The sequence below is a fragment of the Leptidea sinapis genome, chromosome 38 (genome assembly GCF_905404315.1).
Source record: "Leptidea sinapis chromosome 38, ilLepSina1.1, whole genome shotgun sequence".
Lineage (NCBI taxonomy): Eukaryota > Metazoa > Arthropoda > Insecta > Lepidoptera > Pieridae > Leptidea > Leptidea sinapis.
The window spans coordinates 6,837,339-6,863,765 of NC_066302.1; the positions used below are offsets into that span (position 1 = coordinate 6,837,339).

Genomic DNA, 26,427 nt, shown 5'->3' on the forward strand with positions numbered 1-26,427 from the left:
TGGTATCACAGCTTTGAAGCCGCCACCGATGATCTCAAGAGGAGTCAAGCCCAGCTGACACAGATGGTGCTCGTCCAATTAGAAAAGGCTGACATCGAACAAATCTCCGACATCCTATTTAACATACCGAGAGACAAACAATATTCAGCAATCAAGGAACGTCTCATATCGGTGTATGAAGAATCCGACAGCCGCCAGTTCCAGAAGCTACTCGCCGAGATGGAGCTTGGAGACCAGAAGCCTTCACAGCTACTGCGACGCATGCGTAACCTTGCAAGGGACAAGGTTACCGACTCCACCCTCCGCATGATGTGGAGTAAGCTGCTGCCAGCCCACGTCCGCTCCGTGCTCGCCGTCAGTGAGTCATTCAGCGCGATGTCCACGCTGGAGGAACTAGCGTTGCTTGCTGACACAATGATGGAGCAAATCCAGGAGGTAGCAGCCGTCTCCAGCCAGCCACCAGCCGTCTCCAGCCAGCCACCAGCATCAGGTCCAGAATCATCGACGTCAAATCAGGTAGATCACACACAATTCCTTATTAACGAGATACGAAAACTATCACTAGAAGTCGCCGAACTCAAGTCAAGGCCATCTCAACACTATCATCGTCACCGATTTTGCTCGTCATCTCGCAGTAGAACTTCGTCACAACACCGTTCCCGCACACTCAATAGCTCACCAACACTTTACTGTTGTTACCATCGCCGATTTGATAGTGAAGTACGACATTGTACTACGCCCTGCAGCTTCAAGAAAAAGCCATCGGGAAACTAGAACGGACGTTAGCTGCGGCGGAACCCGGCGTCCTTCACACTTCATACCGCCTTTTTGTCACAGACAAGAAAACAAAGATGACATTCTTAGTAGATACCGGTGCTAATATATCCGTCCTACCAAGAAAACAAGGCCTAAAAGCAACGCCTCTACCATTTAAATTGTACGCTGCAAACAACACAACAATTTCAACTTACGGTGAGAAAACATTAGAACTCGATCTAAACCTCCGTCGACCATACAAGTGGAAGTTTATTGTAGCTGACGTCACGAAACCAATATTAGGTGCCGATTTTCTCAACCACCATCAACTTATCGTAGACTTAAAAAATCGAAGATTAATTGATGCCGTCACAAATTTAAAAATCAACGCGCCAATAATGTCAACGACCTCACCCACAATACGAAGGATCGATATACAGGCCCCGTATCACACGATACTCGCCGAATTCCCCGGTACCACGAGATTAACATCGATGGAATTATCGCCAAAAATTAACGTGGAACATTATATTGAAACACAAGGACCTCCATTACATTGCCGTGCTCGTCCCATTCCACCTCATCGTTATGAAATAGTGAAGAAACAATTTGAAAACATGATGCAACAAGGACTCTGCAGACCGAGTAAAAGTCCATGGTCTTCACCACTCCATATAGTACCTAAGAAGAATGGAGATATACGGGTATGTGGTGATTATAGACGATTGAACAGCATAACCAAACCCGATCGTTATCCAGTGCCGAGAGTCAAGGACTTCACCCATCATCTGTCTGGCAAAACAATATTTTCCACAATCGACCTCAACCGCGCTTACCAACAATTGAAGACCAGGGAACAGGACATAGAGAAAACAGCTATCATCACACCAATGTGTTTATTCGAATTTCCTCGCTTGTGTCCTGGTCTGAAGAATGCGGGACAAACATTTCAGCGATTTATTCACGAAGTGCTCCGTGGATTAGACTACGTTTTCCCATTCATCGACGATTTGCTCATAGCCTCAGCAAACGAGACAGAGCATCGCGATCACCTAGGAACAGTTCTTAGAAGATTGGAAGAAAACGGTATCACTATCAACCCCGCGAAGTGTAACTTAGGCAAAACGGAAGTCAAATTTCTTGGATACTCTAGCCAAGTCTAGTGACCAGATCACCCAGTAACTGATTCATAAATACGAAAAATCTATGTAGCTAGATTGTTTATTAATGTAATTAATAATAACTAACTGCTACAAGAATCCACAACAAAATATGGGACCACCATTGTCGCGGTATTTTCTAGGTATTTAGAGGATATCAAGTCGCAAACTTATGTTTCTTATTTCAGTTACCATATACCTATAGATTCAATGATAAAAATTCCTGAATAACCTACATGTATTGTATGATCATAAAAATATTCTAAACGATATTAAGTAACTTCTCGTTTATTCAATAAAAGAAAAAAAAATGTTTTCTTATCGGTCACCACGCTCAAAAAATGTAACTTGAATTAGTATCAAAGAAAAAACTTGAATTATTATCAAAGAAGAATAAATAAATAATTATAATTGTATAAGTTGATAAAAAATGCTATGCAATAGCTTTACCGCGGCAGTTCCCGAGTGCCACTGGCCACACGTCTTTTCTTAAAATATATTTCTTTGAAATATTGTTTTAATCAAAGTTTAGAGTGCCCGCAATGCGTCGGGTTAAATTATTGTCGGGAAATATTATAATATAATATGTCTGTTGAAGTTTCACTTCTACTATGTGTCCCAGTATGTATTCGATGGTCGATAACATGGCAAATAGTGGTACAAAATTATATAAGGAAACTATATTTCTTTCTTAAACTTGTCGCAAACGCAGTGCAAAGCAAGTTAGTTTATCATTATACCACACATTACTACATTAAGCTTAGAATATAGTGTCAATATTCTAAGACATTATCCATGATTTCTTTGATGATTGCTTCAGTCAGCTGAAATACTGGCAAATGACAGACAGCTGACATTTGACAAACTTTTAGCAATTTGTTTTCTAAATTTTAGTAAAAATATTCTTTGCCTTTGGATTCTGGCTTCTGGTTTCTGAATTCTGATTACCTACGCATTATTGCGAAAATTGATTCACATTCATAAAAACCTGTTTATGCAATAGCATCTGGACGTTAAATTTTAACAATAAACAACGTCATCTGCTGTAAATTGGTAAATATATTAGTAAGTTTCTGATATTGATTAAGTTATGGTATTGCAACATATGGTACGTAGTTAATTTGTAATACCTAGTAGAGATATTTGTAACAATGTTGTGTTAGTCTTCAATATTATAATGATTAGGAATTATCTTCTGATATGGTTAAAATTGCGTAGAATACATCTGTAAAATTATAAATCGATAAAGACGTTCCCTGAGATAATGTTGCGACATTGATATTTTTTCGTATAAAATTATACATAAAGTAAATTAACTTAAACAAATATGTTAGAGACTGCCAGACCATTTTTTGTGTTTATTTTGTTTAGTCTTAAGATGATGTCTGTTAATATTTATTTGTGGATATCTCATTTCACTTGAAAAATTCTGCAACACATTATAGTGTTGCAGAATTTTTCAAGTACAATTGGTTTGTGTTTGTCCATAAATACATGTTGCTCTTAATTTGTTTTTATACTTGATGGTCGATGATTCGAGCCACTCTTTGTTGTTTGCGGTCAAATGGAAGAAGCTGGTACTGGGGAGCGCCGACCCTTCATGTGAGGCCGAATTTTCACCTTATATACTTGCAGGCCACTGCTTGTAGTGAATAACTGTCTCGCCTTACTGAGTACCTACACAAAGATATAAAAGGCATACTGTATGCACAGCCGGTGTAAGAAGCATACTCTATGCTGTCGTCTGCATAGCAATGTATATACTGCTGATTAATTGCAGCATATCATTGATATGCAGAAGCGACAGTGTAGGTGATAGCAAGCCTCCTTGTGGGACACCAGCATTTATAGGTTTTAATTCAGATCATTCACCGTCAATAGCAACCTTCATGCTCCAATTGGACAAAGAGCTAGTGCCCCATCTACACAACCTCTCTAGAAATGAAATGATCAAAAAATGATAAAAAAAACTTATGACAATAATAGTAAAATGTAAAACATCTGCGAAATTTTATGCTTTTGTTTTGATTTCTCTTTACTACTGATGATAAAGGTGTTACCTAGTTTATAATGTAAATCAATATGAGTTCTCTTTTGCAGATAATGTTACGATTTAGGCCTAAAATGGCCACTGATCGCAGCAAAGAATGGCGTTGCTGCATGTGTATGCATGTACGGACTGGTACAATACTACTGGGGTCCTGGCACTTGGTAATATTTTGTAAATTTTACTTTTAACCTATGATTTGCTAAATAATTGCATGAGAACCGTGACTGCAGCGAATCCGGATGTAATCCAGCATTCCAGCTGGAACTAGAAAAGGCTTTAATATTGAAGTCAAAAAATTTTAAAAAGAAATATAATTTTTATTGGATAAAAATCAGATTTTAATGTTTTATTACATTTAATATGTTGGCATAACATGTTATTTTCATTATATGATAGCCAAAAAATATTATTTAGCAACTTAGATTTTCATATTGTTAATTTATTAATAATTTTCCTAATATTGTAGTATTTAGAAGCATAGAATAATAACGCTCAGAACAATAGTTTCATTCATAGTTCCTGTCAATATAGAAGTCACGTACTTACGCACACAGACAGCCAAATAATGTTGCAAGTGAATAGACATTTCCCTAAATCAGTAAATTAATTAGAAATACTAGATTATATGTATTAAGAAAGAAGAAATAAAACATAAATAAAGAATTTAATAAAAACATAACATATTTAATTATTGTTGCAACAATTTTTGAAGTGTAAGTAAAGAAGTTCTATAGAATCGTTATTTTTTGAAACTCGATGAAACGAAAAAGCGAGATGATAGAGTCGCCGTTCCCAGCTATATACGATTTTCTAGGGTGCAGAGATCGAATTTGGGATAATTTTTGAAATTCAAGATTGCCGCCGTGGAAAATTATGATTTCAACAATATGGATATCGTATCCGAGGTTCTCGAGGGTGCAGAAAATGAATTTGGGATCATTTTTGATATCCAAGATGGCCGCCATGCAATATTATGATTTCAACAATATGGATATCGAATCCAAAGTTCGCAACAGTGCAGAAAATGAATTTGGGATCATTTTTGAATATTAATAGCCTCGTTCGCCTCGATCGTCGTATATTAATAGCCTCCTATCAATATATACCAATAAACACAAAAAACTATCCCAGCGGAGGAACTCGGGGTATATAGTATATTCCAGCTGGCAACATATTTTTTTAATGGCGTCTGTTTTGTTTACAAAATATTTTGCTGTTTTGACGAATGTATTAGCTTAAATTAAAAGTTGTGAAATAGTTATATAAATATAAGACACAGTGGGAAACGCATGTGGTCATAAATGACCATATTGAAACTGCTTCATTTCGCTTGGGCCTACTCACGTTCTAAGCATTATTATTCTTAGTTTAGAAGTTATTAAGTCAACATTATTATTATTAAGTTAAAATTGCTACAAAATCAGGACTCACCAGGAGTAATTTCGGAATGGAAAATAATTGAAAAATATATATAGATTGTATTCAAATTGATAATTCACTCCATTGGTTCAATTAATTTTTAGATGCTGCATTTGTTTGCGTTGGGATTTTTGGCTGCAGTAGTGCGGGATCCCAGCTTAATGCAGGATTTCGAGCAGGAACGCGAGACTGTTGTGGGTTGGCGCGATGTTGGTTCAGCTTTACCAACACCACTTTCCAACATAGAGCCTCCCCCTAACTCATACCCACAGTACGGCCTGAAACCAAAAGATCAAGCAATAATCTATCGTAAGTTTTTTTAAGCATTTTCGTTTGCAACAGAGAAATTGAAAATCTCTGGTGCAATAGAAGGTAGTTATCTATTATGATATTTCATCCGAAGCTGTTTTTAATAAAACTCCCATTTTTATGACAAGTGTGTCATAAAAAATGATCTAGCAAATGGCAATGTTTATAATATCTAGCACACAGGAAAACGAGAGATAACATTTAAGGTTTATCTAAATATTATGTGTGACTGCCATTTTGCTATATAAAACACAAATATTTATGTGTTGACCTGGTTAACAGATACCTGTTTCTTGTGTTTGATATTTGTGACAACTGTCTATCTATATAAATAAAAATCAACTTTTTATGTTTGTTGCCAAGTTGTTCCGTAACAATTGATCAGATTGTGTTCGCATTCTTTATTTCTGAAGGTCGTGTCCGTAATTCAAAGTTTGTATTGTAACATTGGTCACTAAAGCCTTCCTTCTTTCGATCCTCGGCTTTCCTTATCGCGGTTGTAAGTGGCAGGCCATTGGGTGTCTTGATCTGGTCCGACCAGCGGCTAGGTGATCGTCCGCGTGATCTTTTGCCCTCCACCTAGGCTATGACTATGAGTTTGTCTGGGAAACCGTTGGACAATGTGGCGAAAATACCCCAAGATCTTTTGATAGCTGACTGTGGACAATCTAGTGCCAGGAGGAAGTGGTTCCAGGTTAGACTTGTTTGTTATCTTGGTTATCCACGGTATGCGAAGCATCCGTCTCCAGCACCACATCTCAAACGCCTCAATCTTTTTCCTCTCTGCCGCTCAAATTGTCCAATCTTCAGATCCATAGTGGAAGATAGAGAAGACTTGATTGTATTAGAGGTCTTCCTGCTTTGCCAAATTCTGATCAGCTTACTCATCACGCTTTTGGCTATTTGAATTCGTCTTCTGATATCGAGTTCACTCCCTCCCTTGTCTGAAAGTTAAGATCCGAGGTACACAAACTCGCTTACAAATTCCTAATCCGAAAGTTTGCCTGTCCTATCGAGTTCACCGGCCCTATCGATTAGCATAACTTTTGCTTTTGACTTCGCCAACCAATCCACTCTCCAGTTTTAGTCTGCGGAACATTTGGGCTAGTTCCTTTTCAGATGATGCAAAGAGTGTGGTGTCATACGCGTATCTCAGGTTGCTGAATTTAATACTTATAGTGTTCTGGATATGCACGCAACAAATTTTGGTCTAACATTTCACAAACAATTGACTATCCCAAGTTATATATCTCGCCTAGTGACTATATGATCTCAGATCACGAAAATGTAATGAATTTTTTATTTTTCGGAAATCCTTAATTATCCTAGAGTTGGGGGGGTTTACACGGATTCTACCGAAGTACCTCAACCACTGAAGATGTAAAGGCGAAACAGTTGTGGAATTGGTTTAAGCAGAGTTTTACGTTGCCGATTAACATAGTCCTGCCAGCGGCTTAGGTACATTCTACATTTAGACTAACAGATCTTTTAAATCAATGTAAGACTCCTCTCGCCAGCCTATTACTCAAATAACATTACTAACATTGAGAAATGTGTTTTCAATCCACCCATCCTGCTTGTCAAAATGGATTTTATGCACAGATGATGTGGATGTCGGGGCCCTGGTTACCATTTGCACCTTGGCTATCACACTGATGCTCATATACGGGGCCTCACGCGGGAAACCAGCTCATCTGCTGCCTTTCTTCTGTCTCCAGATATTTGACTTTGCCATCACTGTGTAAGTATTCCTAGAATAAGAACAGTTTTTCATTCAGAATGTCTTAAGAGAGAACATAATATTGATGTTCATATAATATACTATGATCTGTGTTTTTTTTAAATATTATGTTTAAAAATGATGATGACCTAAAACAGTGAAAGGTCAAAGTATCTGCTCTTTGAGTGATTTTTGATGAGGTTTTTGGGGTAAGATATTTTTAATATTTTGTGATACTAAACTTTTTTCATTCCTAATCCTGCAAAGCACAATTATCTTTAGTATCACAGATAATTTATTATTATTACCTCATTAAGCTACAAATTTTTCTGATTGGGTATTTCGCTACAAGCCTATTGACCTCTGCCACTTAAACGTGGAGAATTAATTGTTGACGGGTTACGCCACCAGTGCCTGCCACATTTGATGCTAAGGTTTTGAAATGTTCTCAAAGCGTGTTTGATATTTGAGACTTCTAATGGATATTTGGTGCTTCACAGAATGTCAGATTTATACTCAATAGCTGTATATTAACTGACAGCTGTCAAACTGTTTCCAGTATGACGGGTACCGGGTACCTGTGTTACGTGCGCTCCATCCACCGCCTGGTTGCGGAGGCCCGCCATGTTCCGTGGCGTGCTCAGCTGCTCTCTCTACCGGCGCCAATGCTCGCTTCCATCATACTCTTCTCTTTCCTCTTGGCTATGCTCATTAAGGTAAGTTTTCAAATTACAATATTTTTATCCAAAATCACAACGTCAAAAACTAGCACCCATTATTAGTATGCCTGAGAAGAACGGCCGCAAGAAACTCAGCGGGCTTTTTTTTATAAAAATGTGGATTACCTACAATGTAATATCGTACAATAATTTATTTAAATCTTTAAGAAAATCATTTATGTTTTAGTAACCTTTACCAAACAAACGTTTGTTTTCTACCTTTTCTGGGATCGTCTGCGATCTGGGCGATCTTACTGTTGTAAAAGCATATAGATCACCCAATAAAAGACTTACTAACTCGACTTAACCAAGTAGTATGCATTAGAAGTTTATTTTTGTTCCTCGTGTTAAGATTTTGGATTGTCGCAGTTTCCAGCAAATTCTTTAATGTAAGTCACTAAGTAAATGAACATAGAGAACATTATCAAGAATATAGTGAAATCCAACAGTCAAAATGTTTAATTCTTTAAATCTTTCTCTTAATGATTCTCTAAGGTACTCTAACCTCTGTTGATAATAATATTTTTTTTTCTAACCAACAACCAAAATTACATACAATGAATGCTTAAATACAGGAGACACAAATATTTTGGTTGTGGATCGCTGGTGCCTGTGGTCGGTCGATAATAAAATACATATTGTATTCCATTTTTACACAGCGACTAACTACAGCTCACTCTAGAAAGAGTAGATTTTCTGTTCATGGGTAGGTACTACAGCGATGTCTATTTCTGCCGTGAAGCAGTAATGTGTAAGCATTACTGTGTTTCGGTCTGAAGGACGCCGAAGCTAGTGAAATTGCTGGACAAACGAGACTTAACATCTCAAGTCTTAGGGAGACGAACGCAGTACTGCGGCACTAAGCCGCTCAGAATTATTTGGTTTTTTAATAATCCTGAGCGGCACTGCATTGTAATAGGCAGGCATATCAGCTAAGCGTTTCGTCCCTTATTAAAAAGTGGCATGTATTCCTCGGCAGGCCTACTTCATCAACATGGTGTGGCGCTGCTACAAGTACCTGTCGCTCCGGAGCCACTCGCTCCGCAACCTGACCCCGTTCGTGATCTCTAGCGAGGGCGCCGTGAGCCCGCTCGCGTTCCCGGCCGCGCCCGCACCGCACTACTCCAGCCTACTCCCCGACTACGAGGAGGCCGTGAAGCAGACTCCACCGCCCTCCTACCGTGCTGCCACACTGATGGCTGCCGATCCAACTCTTGTCGCGGTAACTCAACGTTCAATTATATTTATTTAGGTCACTGTATGCAACCTGCTGTATGCATAAAAAGGCATAAAAGGCATTTATTTTCTCTTTTTGATGTCATTTCTAACATTACCTCCACTTCGAAAACAAATGGCGCTCTGAGAGAGGAGAAGCGGCGCATGAAACTCTACCAGCATTATTTTTGCGCTCGTTGATAAAATATACAATATTGTTATTGCTATAAAATAATCAAAATGTAGTCCCAGGCTGTCTGATCACTTAGGTGTTCAGATGTAGAATAGTAGGATTCACGATGGAACTATTTTTTGATAAAACATTTTACATGAAGATTAAACACCTTATAACATCATTAGCTTAAGTAGTACTTAAAACACTAAAAGAAGCCTGCATTTTTGAGCTCGTGTGTTTCTTCTTCTTCTTCATGATATTCGGCGGTCGTGGTCATCAAGAAGTGACATCTTTTGGGGCAGATGTGATTCACCCCACGAGCATTTGCCACTTTTCTCTGCTGTCGGACAGTCTGGTACACTCGTTCAATGGACAGCCCACAACAGACTTAATTTGGTCGATCCATCGCATGGGCGACCTTCCTCGCCCTCTGCTACCCTGCACGATAAGGCGCTCAATGGACTCACTCTCACGCCGGGAGTCGTGTCCAAAGAACTTAAAAATCGTCTCCGTATTAACACCGAAAGCTCATGTGCTCCCTAGGAATGTATGAAAGGGTTAGTTTAGGAAGATCGTGTAGCTTGGATGGCAAAGGATATAATCGACCCGGAAACTAAAATATGACATTAAGCCTCTCAGAATATAGTAATAAAAATCTATAGTCTATATAAGTTTTATTATGTTGACAGCTCACTGTACGGGGTCGTGTTGATACACCATTAACAATGATTTGTTAATGAATGTATTAGATTATTAAACTCATAGAACTTGCAATCAAAACTTAATTATAAACGTGCATATTTTTTGGTTAGTCAGACTATAAAGTACAATTCTTACAAGTCGAATTGCTCGTGAAAGTGCTCTTAGAGTGAAATAAAAAAGGAATTTGAACTAAAAGCTCGCGCGTTTGTTCTAATGTCGCGGTGTCAGAACTTGGACTGATTCCAAAATGGCTGACTCGGAGAAGGATGACTGACTGGCTATAGTGTGGTACCACTATAGTGTTGGAGTCAGTAGATACAATATAGGGCTGAAATGCAACCAGTACCGTTAGTAGAACATATTTTGCTATTAGATCAAATGCCAACACCTACATATTTCCGTGATTATGATTTATTCGATGTATTTCAAAAGCTTGATAGTCTGTGGTTGTGTTCATCACTAACTGGGTGGTACCCTTGAATAATAATATTGACACACTCTTGTACACTATGTACATATTGACACGCCTGTACTATGGGTACAAGACAACGATATATTTAATACAATACTTACTCAAACATACATAAATACATATAAACATTCATGACTAGGAATCAAGTACAACATTATATGTATGACGGTTTAACTAAGAAAATACGAAAGCTGTCAAAATTATCAACCTAAATTGGACAGTCTAAACCAGCAACTCGGCCCGTACTTAATACCATCTTCACCGTCTGGATATGTGGGGTTCTACCAATGAGTCTTAAAACAACTTTTCTCCTTGTAGAACTTAATTGCAGGACGGATATCTGAATTGTTTGCAGGTCGATACCGGTAGCCTTAAAAGAAAGCCCTTAAGGTTGGAAACACTCTTGTAATTCATCTGGTTTGTCGTTGCAATAGCAACATTCCTTGGACAGCCTTTAATGAAGTTGTGCGCGTTTTGTTGCGGCACATACTCTTTTGTTACACCAGAGGAATCACAGGAGCATTGTCGACATTATAAAGTGTAGAATAAACATACATAATGAATTCGGAAACCGACCTTAATTTAACTTCATAAAGAAAACACTTATCACACTGTGTCAGCGACTAGGCTGTTTATTTTTATTATTTATTTTAGCAACCCAACAATGAGACAGAGCAGATCCCAAGCGCCCCAGCAGTGACCCCACCAGTGATCCCACCAGCAACAAACACTATCGTCGTCCTCCCACAAGATGGCGCTCAAGCAAGGGTCTAAACATACATCCATTACAATTTCCAACTGGCAAATTAGTCAACGAAACATTTGTAATCTTTGGCAAACCACAGAACTATTCCTAGACTTTGCAAAATTGTTTTTAAAAAAGCTACATTCTTGAAAATCATTTCATAAAAAAATTGCCTTAGTTGCAACATTATAACCATCAAATAGTTAAAGCTTTATTTTTCTGTAATTTTTGCCCAGAAGTATTTTTATGTATGTAATTTGCCATTTAGATTTAGGTATGTACATTAGACCAGCCATATTTTTGAAAATTCCTATCAGAAATTTGTTGAACACTACTAAGGTATGTCTTCAAGCATTTTTCTGATGAGGAGTTCCAATTAAGAAAAAATGGATGCAGTTATGCCAAAATGTAGCAACCATTTTGAAATGTATAAAAAAAATTTACTTTTCGAGTTGTAATAAATGAGAAAATGTTTGTGCAAATATTGTATCAAATGTAAAGAACCAAAGTCTGGATTTTAAAATATAATAATAATATTACGGCTGTTTATTTTTATCTTTATATATATTATTATAGATATGGGTTGGTTCATAATAAATAATATATAGTTTTGTCCAACTTCACGCTCATACGGTGGGTAATATGTTTGAACAAACATGTCACCCAGCGTGTGTCACTTAAGACACAATGATAAATTCAATATGGCGACAATCAGGCGCCATATTATTGAATTCTAGCAACTAAATTTGATAATTATTGCGGATTTGTACATTTTGGCATAATAAAATCCATTGGTGCATAGTAAAATTATTATATTTTTAAAGTCTGAATCTATTTTATAAATATTGGCACTTTAAATTCGCAAATATGTAAGCTTATGAGTTTCCTTAAATTGCAATACATTATGTTTTTGTTATGAATTGCAGTATTAATATTAATTTAACATATTATTATAAATGTTGATGAAAAAAAATTTTTTTTTAGTGAATTTGTGTTTATATATTATCTGGTATAATAATGGTATAATTACTTACTTTTTTGCACTGTTAGTTACCAAACCAAATGTAAATGCTATATCTTGATTTACAAGCCTTCGTATTGCGGGCCTGTTTCGTTAATTTGCCATAATAATTGATGAGTTGAAAAAGAATGTTACATATTATAGTGTTTTGTAAAAACAGATTGGTTTACTTTTGCTACAATTTTATATTGCTGAGATATTTTTATAACATTTTTTTTTTTACTTAAACAATCATAGTAAGTTAAAATCAAGTAAAGTAAAGTTAAAATCAAATAGGTTATTAATTTAAATTTTCCATTTTTTTTGGGTCCAAATGAACTATTGCATATAATTAATTTATTGTTAAATTATATCTATATTTTAAGCTTGTGTACTGCCTGTTATATTCTATTAATTTCAGATCTGACAATTGTCTAGCTGTCTATAAATTATTAGTCATTGTATTTAATAAAATTAGATTTAAGCACTACGGCATAATGTCGTCCTTTATTAACCAGAATAGAACATATTGATATGAAATTACTTTAAATGCTTGTTTGAATGTAATGCGAAATCAGTTTAGACTACACTATGTAATGTGTACTACAATTGTAACAGAACTTAATAAATTACCATTAATTTAAAATTAAAATATAGAAACGATGTAGACGAGCCAAACTAGTATTTTATTCTGAAATGCATAAGATCCTAAATCCAGTTGACTGGCAACCAAATTATTTTTATTTGTTTTAAAGTAATTTCATATCAATAGGTATTATTAACTGTAAGTGGTTTCGTAATGGCCTGCACATTACCTAATTGGAAGTTAGTGGCTATTTGAGAGCTGCTCGAAGGGTACTTAGTGGCTCTCAATGTGGGTTTATGATGTTTTATGTATAGTAGCATAGTTAAGTCACTTTATTGTGTGTTAACGCATAAATAAAGAATAGAACACAGATGGGTTTTTATTTTAGTTATAATGTAATTTTAGTTGATATAGTTTTAAATCGCTAAAACTGCTGTACCGATGATACCAAAATTTTACCTTCCCAATTCAATTTAAATAAGCCAGCCAAGATAGTGCCCATATTCAAGTCTTGGCTACTTGGATAATGCTACTAACTATAGGCCCATATTAATACTGCCGGCCTTAAGTAAAATACTCGAAAAATCACGCTTGAGCCACTTGTTGTTGGCAGACTTTAATATAAAAGGAATTTTTAATAAAAACAGTTCAGTTCTACAGAAGTGGGAGGCTCTTTTGTACAGGATGTCGGCTAGGTTATGGGCACCACAACGGCGCCTTTCTCTGCTATGAAGGAGTAATGTGCAAGCATTACTGTATCGGTCTGAAGGGCACCGTAACTAGTGAAATTACTGCTCAAATGAGACTTAACATATTATTATGTCTCAAGGTGACGAGCGCAGTTGTAGTGCCGCTCAAATTACCATCAACTGAACGTCTTGCTCGTCTCGTCCCTTATTGTCATAAAAAAGGGGCGGTCCACTGAAGGCTCGGGATCTACTCTAATCAAATCTGTGTTGCTGGCCTGCGAGGCGCCGCAGAATGCGCTGGGAGCGTCCCAGACCTCTCGAAGGCATTCGACTGCGTCGATCACCGTCCGCTAGTTGTAAGCCTGAATATTACTATTGGGTCTGTGAAACATCTTTGGATCGTTGAATTACCTGTTGTTAATTGGTAGGTACCTATTGTTATGTAATGTTTTTGATATTTGGTTGGATCGTATGTCTCGCAGAAATGTGATGAAAATATTAATATATTTCGCTCTGGTGTCTGGTGGGAAGTTCTCCCATTCAGCCATATAGATTATGGATCCCGGGAAATAAAGCAAGTCTGAATAAGTTGGACAAAATTCAGACCAAATGTTTACGCATAATATTGGGAACCATGAAATCCAGACGTAGTTATTAATGTTGCTGTAATTAATCATGCAAGTCGAGTGTGTGGAACCCCTTCCTCAATGACGCCGACAATATCTTGGTAATATTTTTTTATATCTGAATGTCGAGACATCCTTTGCTTCAAAGCAATTAGACCAACAAGTTGCTTTATACAATAATAATAATAATAGTTGAAGAATTTAGAATTCCAATTTCGCGAAAGAGGTCACTCGTCGAATCCAACTTAGATGGGCAGCGTTCGGGAAGCTCCGTAAAATCTTCTCGTCCCAAATATCACAGTGCCTCAAGGCGAAGATTTTCAGCCAGTGTGTGTTGCCAGTGATGACTTACGGTACGCAGACGTGGTCGCTAACTATGGTCCTTATGAGAAAGCTTATGGTCGCTCAGAGAGCTATGCTCGGAGTTTCCCTGCGAGATCGAATCAGAAATGAGATCCGTAGGAAAACCAAAGTTACCGACATAGTCCAAGTGATTGCGAAACTGAAGTGGCAGTGGGCAGGGCACATAGTTCGACGGACAGATGGCCGTTGGGGCAGTAAAGTCGTCGAATGGCGATAACGTACAGGAAGACGCAGTGTTGGTAGGCCCCCCACAAGATGGACCAACGATCTGGTCAAGATCGCCGAAATACGTTGGATGAGGGCAGCGCAGGACCGATCGCCGTGGAAATCTTTGGGGCCTTTGCTTGCCAGGCCAGCAGTGGACGTCTTCCGGCTGATGATGATACTTGAAGATAAAACACCTTGCATCCTCCATAGTTACCTATTATTTTCTCACCTCTAACCCTCTTCGAATATTTCTAAATGATCTTTATTTTCAATGCCTTTCAACGCACTTACTTTCCAACCTGTAGGAAATCTTAGACTTAGGCATGGATAAGATAACCATAGAAGACAATAAAACTTTCTCTCAAATATATTTGTCACTTAGATTGGTAAAATTTGTATAAGATCAACCAAAATTGGTATAAGATCTTCACTGATGCTTGAAAAACAGACATGAGTCCGGTTGGTGTTGCAATATGGATTCCTTCAGCTAGAATTATATCTACTGAGTTATCTATAGCTGCCCATCTGTCACTTCTGTTTTTACTGGGTAATCGATGCCATACTCAATGCAATTTTATTTGTTAAGTCACATTCACAGTCACAATTATACTTGAAATAAGAGAATCTTTGAAGAAGTGCTACGATCTCAATAGTAACATAGTTTTAGCATGGATTTCAAGTACTTCGGGCATGGTAATGAAGGTGTGGATGCCTGGACTATGTCAGCTATTGAAAGAGGTTCCCTCCAACATTCATTAAGGATTCCCATTAGAACAATGATATCAACTAATTACCTACCGCTTATGTCTAAACCATAATTAAAATCAAACTTAGAATTAGAGACCACTTCCTTCGTGACTGTGGCTTAGATGAGGGAAACGTGGATCATTTTTTCGTTACCTTTTAATATAAACTTCTATACAATTCTATACCTCCTGAAATTGCCCACATATCTATTAAAATATCATCTACAGGAATTTTCTCTCAAGCATAACCAAGCTGTGGAATTAGTTTCCTTACGCGGTGCTTCCAAGACAATATGACATGGGTATCTTTGTTACCTACTTTTTAGTACTTGAGGTCAGTTCTGAGTTCTGACCTGGCTGTTAGGATAATGAAAACATTTTTGAAAAACTTATAACGATTATAAGTGGGAGGAGTCCAGTGGGCTCCTTTGCACCAGATGCCGGCTAGATTATGGGTACCACAACGGCGCCTATTTCTGCCGTGAAGCAGTAATGTGTAAGCATTACTGGGTTTCGGTCTGAAGGACGCCGTAGCTAGTAAAATTACTGGGCAAATGAGACTTAACATCTTAGTCTCTAGGTGACGAGCGCAATTGTGATGCCGCTCAGAATTTTTGAGTTTTTCAAGAATCCTGAGCGGCACTGCATTGTAATGGGCAGGGCGTATCAATTACCATCAGCTGAACGTCCTGCTCGTCTCGTCCCTTATTATCATAAAAAAAAAAAGTTTATTGAAGCAATTATTAAAAGTTATAGAATATTAAACTTATAAAACGCATAGGTACATGAGAAAATTACATTATTTTGTCAAAATTGACCCGAAGACGTCACGACGCTTAAAACGTACATGAACGTCACAAATCCACCCAACACTGGTCTCTCAGCCCTGTTGTCAGATTTTTAGTTCTGATGTAGTCGCGGAAGGAAAGAAAGAAGCTCGGGCGCTCTTGAGATATTTTGTAGGGTTACTGCTTACTGTATGGTTAAGAGTTAAACTCAGTCAAAAATTGTAAGGTATCTTATGAATATTGTTGATTACCTACCTAAATCTCAGTTTACAGTCCACAACCTTGACAAACTCTCGGAAAACAAAAAGTGTAGACGGTCACATTTGCGGAACGAGGTTATCGTACTTAAAGCAAAATGGGAGGCCACCCATATAAAAATATACGTATAGTTAAGTTCGTAACGATTGCGTACATAATGATAACCTAATGAACCTTGTGAAAATTTCAAGCTTGCAGGTAGGTATTTACTTATTATTGACTGATAGATAATTTTAACGAAAAAAATACTGACTTCAAACATGCACATATTTTTAAACAAAGTACCTACTCAACAAAAAAAATACAACATATCACCCACCACCAACGACCAAACTTCCAAAGGTTGAAGTTGTTGTTGTATCTATTTTGTACCTTTTATCCGTAGAATAATAACGCCACAGAACACTTTTACTGTAACGAGAATAACGCTCAGAACGATAGTTTCATTCATAGTTTTTTTTTTATGGAAAAAGAGGACAAGCGAGCGAACGGGTCACCTGGTGTGAAGTGATCGCCGCCACCCACTTTCTCTTGTAACACCAGAGGTATCGCAGGAGCATTGCCGGCCTTTAAGGAAGGTGTAGGTACGCGCTTTTTTTGAAGGAACCTACCCATGTCATATCGTCCCGGAAACACCGCAGGTGAGCCCGTTCTTGAGTTATAAAATTACAACTCAAGAACGGGCTCACCTGATAATCAGATTTTTTTTGGACACGTGAAATGTAATGTGTTTGATTACATAAAGCCATCGGGCCTACTTCAAAATTATAATTTTAGTGATAAAATGCATATATATTTTATAACAAATTATTGTGAATTATAAATAATTTGATAATAACATTAAATATTTTTTCGACTTAATTAGGGACACATTTATTTATTCCAGAACTCTAAATAGACTTTCAGCGGCATAAAACCCCTATGTTATTACATATAAAAACTGTATTACCCGGTAAAATTGAAAAATGCTCATTTTACTCTCATATAATCTGCAGTTAACCTTAACTTTGTAGGTATAGTTCTATTATGCACTAGTGTGTAATATTATTACATGCACGTGTGTGTTATGGTTTATGGCCCTAACAACGATGTAATAAGGATCACTTTACCAGCAAGTGTGTTGAAAATGATGCCTCACCTTGGGATTAAAGATACCTATCATATTATATTATTCAGATTGTAATGGTGTCTTATAAAAAGAGGCCTACTAAGTTTCTTCGTTCTTATCAAATCCGGATAATTATGACCTACATAAATGATTTTAAAATCCAATTTCAATTTGATATCTAAATGCTTGATTTGTTTCGAAAATATTAAAAACGCTATAAGTATTAGAGGAATGAGTTGTTTTTTTATTTCCTATGTACGTATGTATGTTGAAATAAACAGATATAAGTAATTCTTTGATTTGTATTTTTTACTATTTCCCACAAATGCATTGAAGAATGTCGCGTGATACACAGCACCTTTCGCCCTTTTATGACAATGAACTATTATAGTGTGATTATAGTACCTAGTTACTAGGTCTATTGAGGTCCTCGACTTTGCCTTGTGCCTACAAATTGAACTGTTGCCCTACTATTGCTACAGCTGTTTCGAAAAGACTTCAGTAAAGTAAAATACGGCCTTGTTGACGAGAAAGACTTGTGGACTCAATTAATTATCAGATGACACCACCTACGGAATATACGTACTTACCTATTTATTAAAATGTTCCAGAGAATCGCAATAGATATAGGTACTTAATAACTTCATAGTACCTACCTTTAAGATATTCAAACTAACTCAAATTTGTTTGACAACTTTATTAGAATACCTGCATGCATGTTTACCAATTATTTTCAAAGACGGCTAGAGTACTGTCTACTAACTTACGTTTACGAATAATTTACGTTTTTCTGTTAATAGTTTTTTATCTATTTACTTTATTCGTCTCTGATATAATGCTAAGGTACCTACATATAACTCTTAACTTTAAAAAATTCTAGTCTCTTATAAGTAAGTATCTAATTCTAATTCAAGAAAAAGTGTATAAAGCTTTACCTCAAATTTACAAACAATAGCATGCCATTCGCAGCCAGACGAATTAAAACACCGAAGTTTGTGGCGTTTCTCGGTACTCGCTAGTGGGTGTTCACGAGTAGCCTCTATTTATATCGACAACTTCACCCCCGTTCCCTGCGACGCATTCACGCACGCGCAATGGACGCCCGAAACTCAGAAAGTGAAAATTGCACATCATGCTATCATTCTGTACGGTCAATTGTTGCGGTACCGCTAATTATTGAAGGATAGCTTAAACGAGATACCCAGTGTATTGACGATGGCCAATGCCTTCACGGCAGTGGTCGGAATTAGATACTTATCAGCTGTGTTGCCGGCACGAGATCCGCAGTTGTGACACTACTAACCACCGCACACCGGCACAATGTCATCAACAACTCAGCTGGAGTTTACACAGGCCATGAGTGACTTCAAGACCATGTTCCCTGATATGGATGACGATGTGATAGAGGCGGTACTGCGAGCCAACCAGGGCGCGGTTGACGCGACCATCGACCAGTTGTTGGCGATGAGCACTGACAACCAGAATGAGAGATTGCGTCTTGAGATCGAGCGGGTTGAGAGTAGTTCTCCTTCGAAGAAGAAGGAACGGCGGCTGACTCGAGTTGTAATGAACGGAGATGACAATGATACGACGGCTCTTGTGTAAGTTCTCATTCATAAACACACTGTGTTATAAACGTGAAGTAAAGTTAGTCTAAGTTTAAAACTTTTTGTCTTTATCTTACCTTTATCACTACAGAATTACATGACAGGGAGATGTAATTTTAAACCTAGAGTAACTTTTCATTGCGTTTATTAATAAGACATAATGTTACGTTACGAAGTTGTACATAATAAGTAGTTAATACTTAAGTATCCATCCCTACTCTGTGATAATAGGTACCAACAAGGTACCAACGAATGCACAATAGATGGTGCTTGACTTAATAACATAACACACAAACTGCAAGGTATTTGTAAGATGTTAATTAAAAACAAACCACCTTCATTTATCTTTAGTTAGTAATCGTAAGGCGAGCGTGGGATTAATGTAACGGTATTATAATTGCATGATTTCTGAAATTCAAATATTGAATTGTTTTTGTTCACTCGTGGATCACAGCCAGTTTTTAAATTCAATGTTGTTAATTATTGAAACCACTCTTACAATACTTAAAGTCATATCATAAATAAAATCTAGAAAACGATATAACCCTTCGAGATAGAGTTTGGTAGGTATTAGGTACATTTTAACAAACTTAAATTTTAAATTATTTATTGAACATCAAAATCTACCACCCGTTCGCAAATATGTACATAGAGGCACAAAAAACTCAGCGGACTCCTTTTTTTAATAAAATATCGTTACAATAGCATTTGGTTAGGTCGCTCCATTCAAAAGGTGTGGTATCATAATATAAAATTTATTAATGTCATTTATGTTAAAGTAGTTTTACTACTTTACGCTTTTTAGCAATCATTTTGAATTTCGTAACACATTTTTTTTGTATATTTTCTGCTGCTGGTTGCCTCTGTTATTTGTAAATGTGTAATTTTGATGCTTTGAGCTGGGGAATTTTCACATTGTTGCATTGCAATATTTAAACATATTTTTGACATTTAATGTAGTTAACGTAACGTAACACCTACCTTCGAGTGTTCTTTTCTTCTTGTGGTGTGCTACAATTGTAGCAGTAGAAATTAATAACTGTATAGTATGTGTTCGTTCAGGCAAAGGCTGCCAACCTTTTCTGCCGTTAAATAGAAGTACATTTGTACCATTTTGCTGCAGTTTCAAGAGTGGCTTAATTTAGCCTTAATTCTAAGGGTGACGGGCGGGGCGATTTTATTGGGATCGTATCACGTCACGCTAGGTAATAGGTCGGTTTGTGATGCGTTACTTACTTTTTCATTGTACATCATGATTCCCATTACCAACTCAAGTGCTGCGTCACTTGTATACATTAAAGGTGAAATAAAATATAGGATGCTGGTTTGTCGTTATATTCGACACTACCCGATGATACCCGCCATATCGTCCGCGTACACTCATGACTGACAAATAAGTGCTTATAGAAATCGTTATTTCTTAAAACTTTTATATTCTGTGAAGATATCACAATATGTTATTATTATAAAGGCTAAGTGTCTAATAAATAAAACTTAGAAGACTTAATTAAAATATATCCAGTAACTTATAAAACACAAATAAAAATAAATACATGTAACGCTTGAAACTACTCAATATTAACACTAAGTGTGGGGTTCTATAAAAGGCATTTAATTTCTCAAAATTGATTCCTTTAGAATTCTTTTTGGTGTCATTTCTAATATACTAGATACTACTACCGCTTTGGAAACAAATGGCGCTCTGAGAGAGAAGAAGCGGCGCAAGAAAATCTCCCAGCATTCTTTTTTTGCGCTCTTTTTATTAGAAATATACAATATTGTACTGTCATTGCTATTGCTATAAAATAATCATAATCTAGTCCCAGGATGTCCGATCACTTAGATATTCAGCTGTGGAGTAATAGGATTTACGACACAGCCATTATATGTACTATATTTTGCAGAGACGTTGAGGATGAGTCGGTTCCACTAGCAGTGCGAAAGAAATGGGTTCCAAGAATGTTAGGACCCTTACCACCCATGTTCCTCCGTATTCCACCGAGCACAGACGCTAGAATAGACCTTACCCTCGACATGGATGACGATCGCATCGCCACGCTCCTTCAAAACGAGGAATTTATGGCCGAATTGCGATGGAACCAGGAATTTATAGCTGCATTGGATAGCGAGCAAGGGAACAAAACGAAATGTCAAGAAGACGAAGCCGCGTTCAAAGAGAGATTAAAGAATATGGGAAAGAGTAAGTAGAACAAAACACACAATAGGGTTTTTTTTTATGAAAATAACCGACGAGACGAGTCGGACGTTCAGCTGATGGTAATTGATACGCCCTGCCCATTACAATGCAGTGCCGCTCAGGATTCTTGAAAGACCCAAAAATATTGAGCGGCACTACAACTGCGCTCGTCACCTTGAGACATAAGTTGTTAAGTCTCTTTTGCCCAGTAATTTCACTTGCTACGGCGCCCTTCAGAACGAAACACAGTAATGCTTACATATGACTGCTTCACGGCAGAAATAGGCGCCGTTGTGGTACCCATAATCTAGCCGGCATCCTGTGCAAAGGCCTCCCACTGGTGAAATAGGTACTTAAGTTAGAGTGTAAGCAAAGAAAGAAAGGAAGTTGCCGTTGAAGACATTTATTTATTTATTAAATTCCGCCAACAAGGTATACACTAATACAAACACAGTATAATACAAAAACAATAACATTAACATGGTACGTGATGCCTCAATTATAGGCGAAAATGACATGCTATTCAATTCAATTAAGCTACAAAATAAAATAAGAACTATAATATATTATATATCTACGAATACAATCTTAATATAAATTTACACAAAATATTATCGAAAAATAACGATTGAGGTCATCCCTCCCTTGAAAGAACCGTTTTAATATATTTTTTAAATTAATGTAAGTTATGATCAAATATGTCGACTTCATCGTGATGACTATTATATTCCCTGGTAATTCTATTCAAGGGAGAGAAATAGCCTAAATTAGATCCTGCATAATAACAGAGAAAGGGATTATATTTCTTACACGCTCTCGGTTGAGTTTTTGAAACAGCGAGGTTTAGTTTCGATATAAGATGAGGAGAATCAATAATATTATGTAGTAATTTAAAGAGGAACATACTGTCGAGCAAAGTTCTATGGGACTTGACATTAAGACATGTTCCTATATCTCTTTGTCGGTTTGTTGTTTTGATACGCCAATCTTAGGAACGACTGAAATACTGGTTTTATTCTAATCGTTTACAAAACAATACGCTGAACTTTACGCGCGAAAATTCGCGGGCACGCGGGCGTTATTTAATAACATAATGTCCGATTCAGAAGAATATTTATTGCCTCATTCACAACGAGCAAAGGTTTATTTGGAATCTAGTAGTTAATAACTATTGAACAATAATATAAACTACTTTATAAATTTAAATTATTTATTTTAAAGAAAGGTTATAGGTTACTCGAGATACAATTAATAGCATTAGTCACTTAGGTACAATTAGAGTTTAAAAGTTCTTTTATATTGTATTAGGTTCTAGTATTTTAATAGGCTACTCCGTGCATTTGTAGGAAGTTGTTAAAGTTAGGATGATTTTCATTTACTTAGTTTCTAACTTCCTACATAGGTAAAAAATGTCCCCACTATTCACGACATCCACACTGTATTACCTAAGTTATATAACAATGCTTACTTAAGAAGGTGTTGCCAGTTATTGTTAGTTTATGTCATCGGCAATAGCTTAAACCAATAATAAAAAATATTATGGACCTGGTTATAAAATGTAATCGGTTATATTACTTATTTGTGTTTTACTATAACTTTTAAAAAAAAATACGAGTTGCATCTCATAAATCGCTGTCGTACGACACTTGAAATTTTGACAGTAAGTACAATTACAAGCAACTGATAATATTCCACCTTAAGTCTCAGGGCGACGGGTTTAGTGCGATTTGATTAAGATCGTTCGCTTCACGCCACGCCTTAGGTCGTTTTGTGATGTGTTTCGACTTAGCTCATATTATCATGATTCCCATAAACAATACGTGGTTCTGCTTGTGCTGCGTCACTTATTCCAAGTGTTACGCGTGCCGCTATAAAAAACCTAGATGCCAAATTCTAAAATGGCCAACAAAGGCCTGCAACGCATCTCTTGACTCTCTCGTGAGCGTCTTGCCCATTTGTCCTTTATGTAAAAAAATAAACTTTGTTTAACCATGTAAATTATACAAAAGTATTTAAAATGTAAACAGTGTTACACCAATGTAATGTATGATGATAATAAACCGTTCGTGTGCAAGTTCCATCGTACTCGTCCGGTTTTTATGTTTATCGAGAGATGAATGTTATTGTTTTTTTCATAATATCAGTGTAGAATTACTCAAGAAATACTATTTTATTTATTTTCAAAAAGCGGCAAACTGCTAACCTCTATTTTCAGCAGTGTGACATACGTATCGCAAGAGTAAAACGAAGCTTGTCAATTGTCACGCACACTAAAGTACTACCACTAAACCTGGTCTGTTTCATGAGTTTCCTAACAGCACGAGCTCTATCTAGACGTATAAATTATCTAAGGTAATATTATATAATTTGATTGCAGTGTCTCGAAAGAAGTTCGCTCAGCTATCGCGAATGTTTTCACGTGGTGGTAGTCGAAAAACTGGTAATGCCAAAGCACCGCCCCGAGGGCCACCTGACAGCTTATTATTACAAGAGGAGCACAGTGATGACGACGAGCGATCGCACGCGCAACACGTCAAAATATAGTTGCTTACCGCGCCGCGCTTCTATGAACAATTCTTTGGGCCTTATTTGAGAGTTGCACAAGGTTCGCATAAGACTGGGGTTTAGATAGGAATCGATAAAATATGCCTTTATCATGATTTTTACCCAAAGACATAACAAACGGACAATTGTGTCTTTTTTTATCAACTTTAAAGTAAATGCAAGAATGAAAGTTTGAATAGATACGCAGCCATTTTGTTGTATAATGTATTGTCTAACTCATTATCTGTTTCTTATGCAATTATATGATACAGACCCACAGAGTAGATAAATTATTCGTTGGCTGTACAAGGACCGTTCGTTGTGTCTACACCTAGATTGAGGTTGCTTGAGGTCAATTTTTTTATTTAGTTATTTATTTATTAGGCAAGTTACTCTATGTTTCATTTTCGAAGAGACGTATAACGTCAATGTCAAATATTTGAAAGTTGGCGCTGTATTCTTTTCATTTATCTAAATTTGATTATTGAATAGTAAGTGTAGGTATACAGTGCCATTTCAAAATGAATATACTTAGCGCCTGAAAGAGTACCTAATAAATAAGTTGTAGATAATCTTTAGCAGTGACATATATACCTATGTACAGTTATTTTGTTATTTATAGGTACTTGAAGTAGATGATAGTAAGCTTGTATTTTTGTTTAATATTATGTTTTAAATGTATATTCGCAAATGCTTCGTATTTCTTAGTGCCTAAAATGTTTTCTTTTGTTGTACACTAATATAAAAACAATAATAAATAACGATCTCAATGAAAAATTATATTGTTAAGTAATTTCTCCTTTCCTATAAATAAACTTCTATATGTATATTATATTTCATTTTTTTCATAGTCCTTAAATAATCTTAGTAGTATTTAATACAACAGTTGTATTAGAAGGGTCAAATAACGTGAGTGGCGTGGGTTGCAATAGAGAACCGAGAAACGCGGGTTCAAGTCCCGCATCGTCCATAAATTTAGGTACAAATTGAATTTGCAAATTATAAATAGTTCTGACATCAGTGCTACTCATAGTTTGACTAAATATTTTGAAACAGGGCACACGTTCATGTCAGCTAACCCTTTTTACCACTTTGGGGAATAATATTTGCGAAAGAAGTGTAAATTATATTATTTCAGGGATTTCGTCAACGCAGTAAAACAGTCACTCAAGACGGAGAAGGTAACTATTATCTATTTAAAATAAAGGCGGTAGCAGATTTTTACAACTACATATATTACTGCACTTTAGTTAGTAATAAAGACGTAAGTATCCATAGGGATGGATAATCTGTGGTAATAATAATAGAAGAAATGTCTGAAATGCAGGATTTACCGTATTTAGAAAACATTTTAGGAAAATATTTTACAAAAGTGTAATATACACGTGTTTGTCATACTTAATAGGGACTTAGAAATTAAAGTTGTCATAATTATAGTATTTCATAAAGTAAACTGACGTAAATTGTTACGCATTTTAGTTTGGTTCATGTTCTTTCGCCTTGCATTCAAGGTTTTATTAACAAATCTATTTTAGATATGTTTTTAAATATTCTAAATAATAATTTTAAGTTTAATCTTTTAAAATGAAGCAACCAGAAAAGATTAATTAAAGACAATACAAAATTATAGTTACTATATATATCGAACATACAATATAGAACTCAAAACAAAAACTTTTGAAAACTTTAAGTATACACTTTAAATTAAAAAAAAATATGAATGGTGTTATTATCAAAAAAAAGCAAATTTATTGTAAATATTGTCCACTCGCCTCAATAAGACGATATAGTGGAAACGCTGGCCGCTATTACAGTCAACGTATTAGCGAAGGTATTTAACAGCGAAATGGTGCCGGTATTCTTGCTATAACATTGATATTGTAATTATCCAATCTCCAATTTCAAATATTTGTAATGTAACAAAAAATACGGTATTTTGATAAAAATTCAGAAAATTGATTCCTTTTTAAAATTTTATTCAGGCCAGTAAAAACGTGACAGTCGATTCAAAAACAAATGGTGATCTCCAAAAGAAATTTAAATCATCATTCACCATCATTTCAGGCGGAAGACGTCCACTGCTGGACAAAGGCCTCCCCCAAAGATTGCTATGACGACCGGCCCTGCGCTGCCCTCATCCAACCTATTCCAGCGATCTTGACCAGATCGTCAGTCCATGTTGTGGGGGCTACCAACACTACGCCTTCCGGTACGAAATTTAAATATTCAATATTAATTTTGAGTCACGTATTGACAGACAGGCCAA

General features: G+C 36.4%; 2 protein-coding genes across 4 annotated transcripts; both read left to right on the forward strand.

Annotated features, from left to right (window-relative positions):
- The first annotated feature begins 2,801 nt into the window (after positions 1–2,801).
- LOC126975841 (lysosomal-associated transmembrane protein 4A) lies at positions 2,802–13,398 on the forward strand. 3 transcript variants are annotated; one of them, XM_050823885.1, is made up of 7 exons: positions 2,802–2,969; positions 4,017–4,127; positions 5,490–5,694; positions 7,297–7,435; positions 7,974–8,130; positions 9,113–9,355; positions 11,352–13,398. In XM_050823885.1, the coding sequence occupies exons 2-7, from the start codon at positions 4,020–4,022 to the stop codon at positions 11,469–11,471; spliced, it is 972 nt and encodes a 323-aa protein (XP_050679842.1). In that variant the 5' UTR covers positions 2,802–2,969; positions 4,017–4,019; the 3' UTR covers positions 11,472–13,398. The 3 variants fall into 3 exon arrangements, with proteins under 3 accessions (XP_050679842.1, XP_050679841.1, XP_050679843.1); XM_050823884.1 differs by having other exon boundaries at positions 2,813–3,024; XM_050823886.1 differs by having other exon boundaries at positions 2,815–2,981.
- A 5,508-nt stretch (positions 13,399–18,906) lies between these two features.
- Positions 18,907–24,988, forward strand: LOC126975844 (CUE domain-containing protein 1). Its single transcript, XM_050823888.1, has 3 exons — positions 18,907–19,414; positions 21,325–21,620; positions 23,995–24,988. The coding sequence occupies exons 1-3, from the start codon at positions 19,134–19,136 to the stop codon at positions 24,159–24,161; spliced, it is 744 nt and encodes a 247-aa protein (XP_050679845.1). The 5' UTR covers positions 18,907–19,133; the 3' UTR covers positions 24,162–24,988.
- Positions 24,989–26,427: the final 1,439 nt, after the last annotated feature.

What these genes read in the sequence shown, in the direction of transcription:
- LOC126975841 (XM_050823884.1), top strand. An exon ending in TTTGACTTTGCCATCACTGT is followed by an intron (nt 7,436 to 7,973) that starts GTAAGTATTCCT and finishes AACTGTTTCCAG; the next exon opens with TATGACGGGTACCGGGTACC. An exon ending in TCTTGGCTATGCTCATTAAG is followed by an intron (nt 8,131 to 9,112) that starts GTAAGTTTTCAA and finishes ATTCCTCGGCAG; the next exon opens with GCCTACTTCATCAACATGGT.
- LOC126975844 (XM_050823888.1), top strand. Translation starts at nt 19,134, where the DNA reads ATGTCATCAACAACTCAGCTGGAGTTTACACAGGCCATGAGTGACTTC. An exon ending in AATGATACGACGGCTCTTGT is followed by an intron (nt 19,415 to 21,324) that starts GTAAGTTCTCAT and finishes TATATTTTGCAG; the next exon opens with AGACGTTGAGGATGAGTCGG. An exon ending in ATTAAAGAATATGGGAAAGA is followed by an intron (nt 21,621 to 23,994) that starts GTAAGTAGAACA and finishes ATTTGATTGCAG; the next exon opens with TGTCTCGAAAGAAGTTCGCT.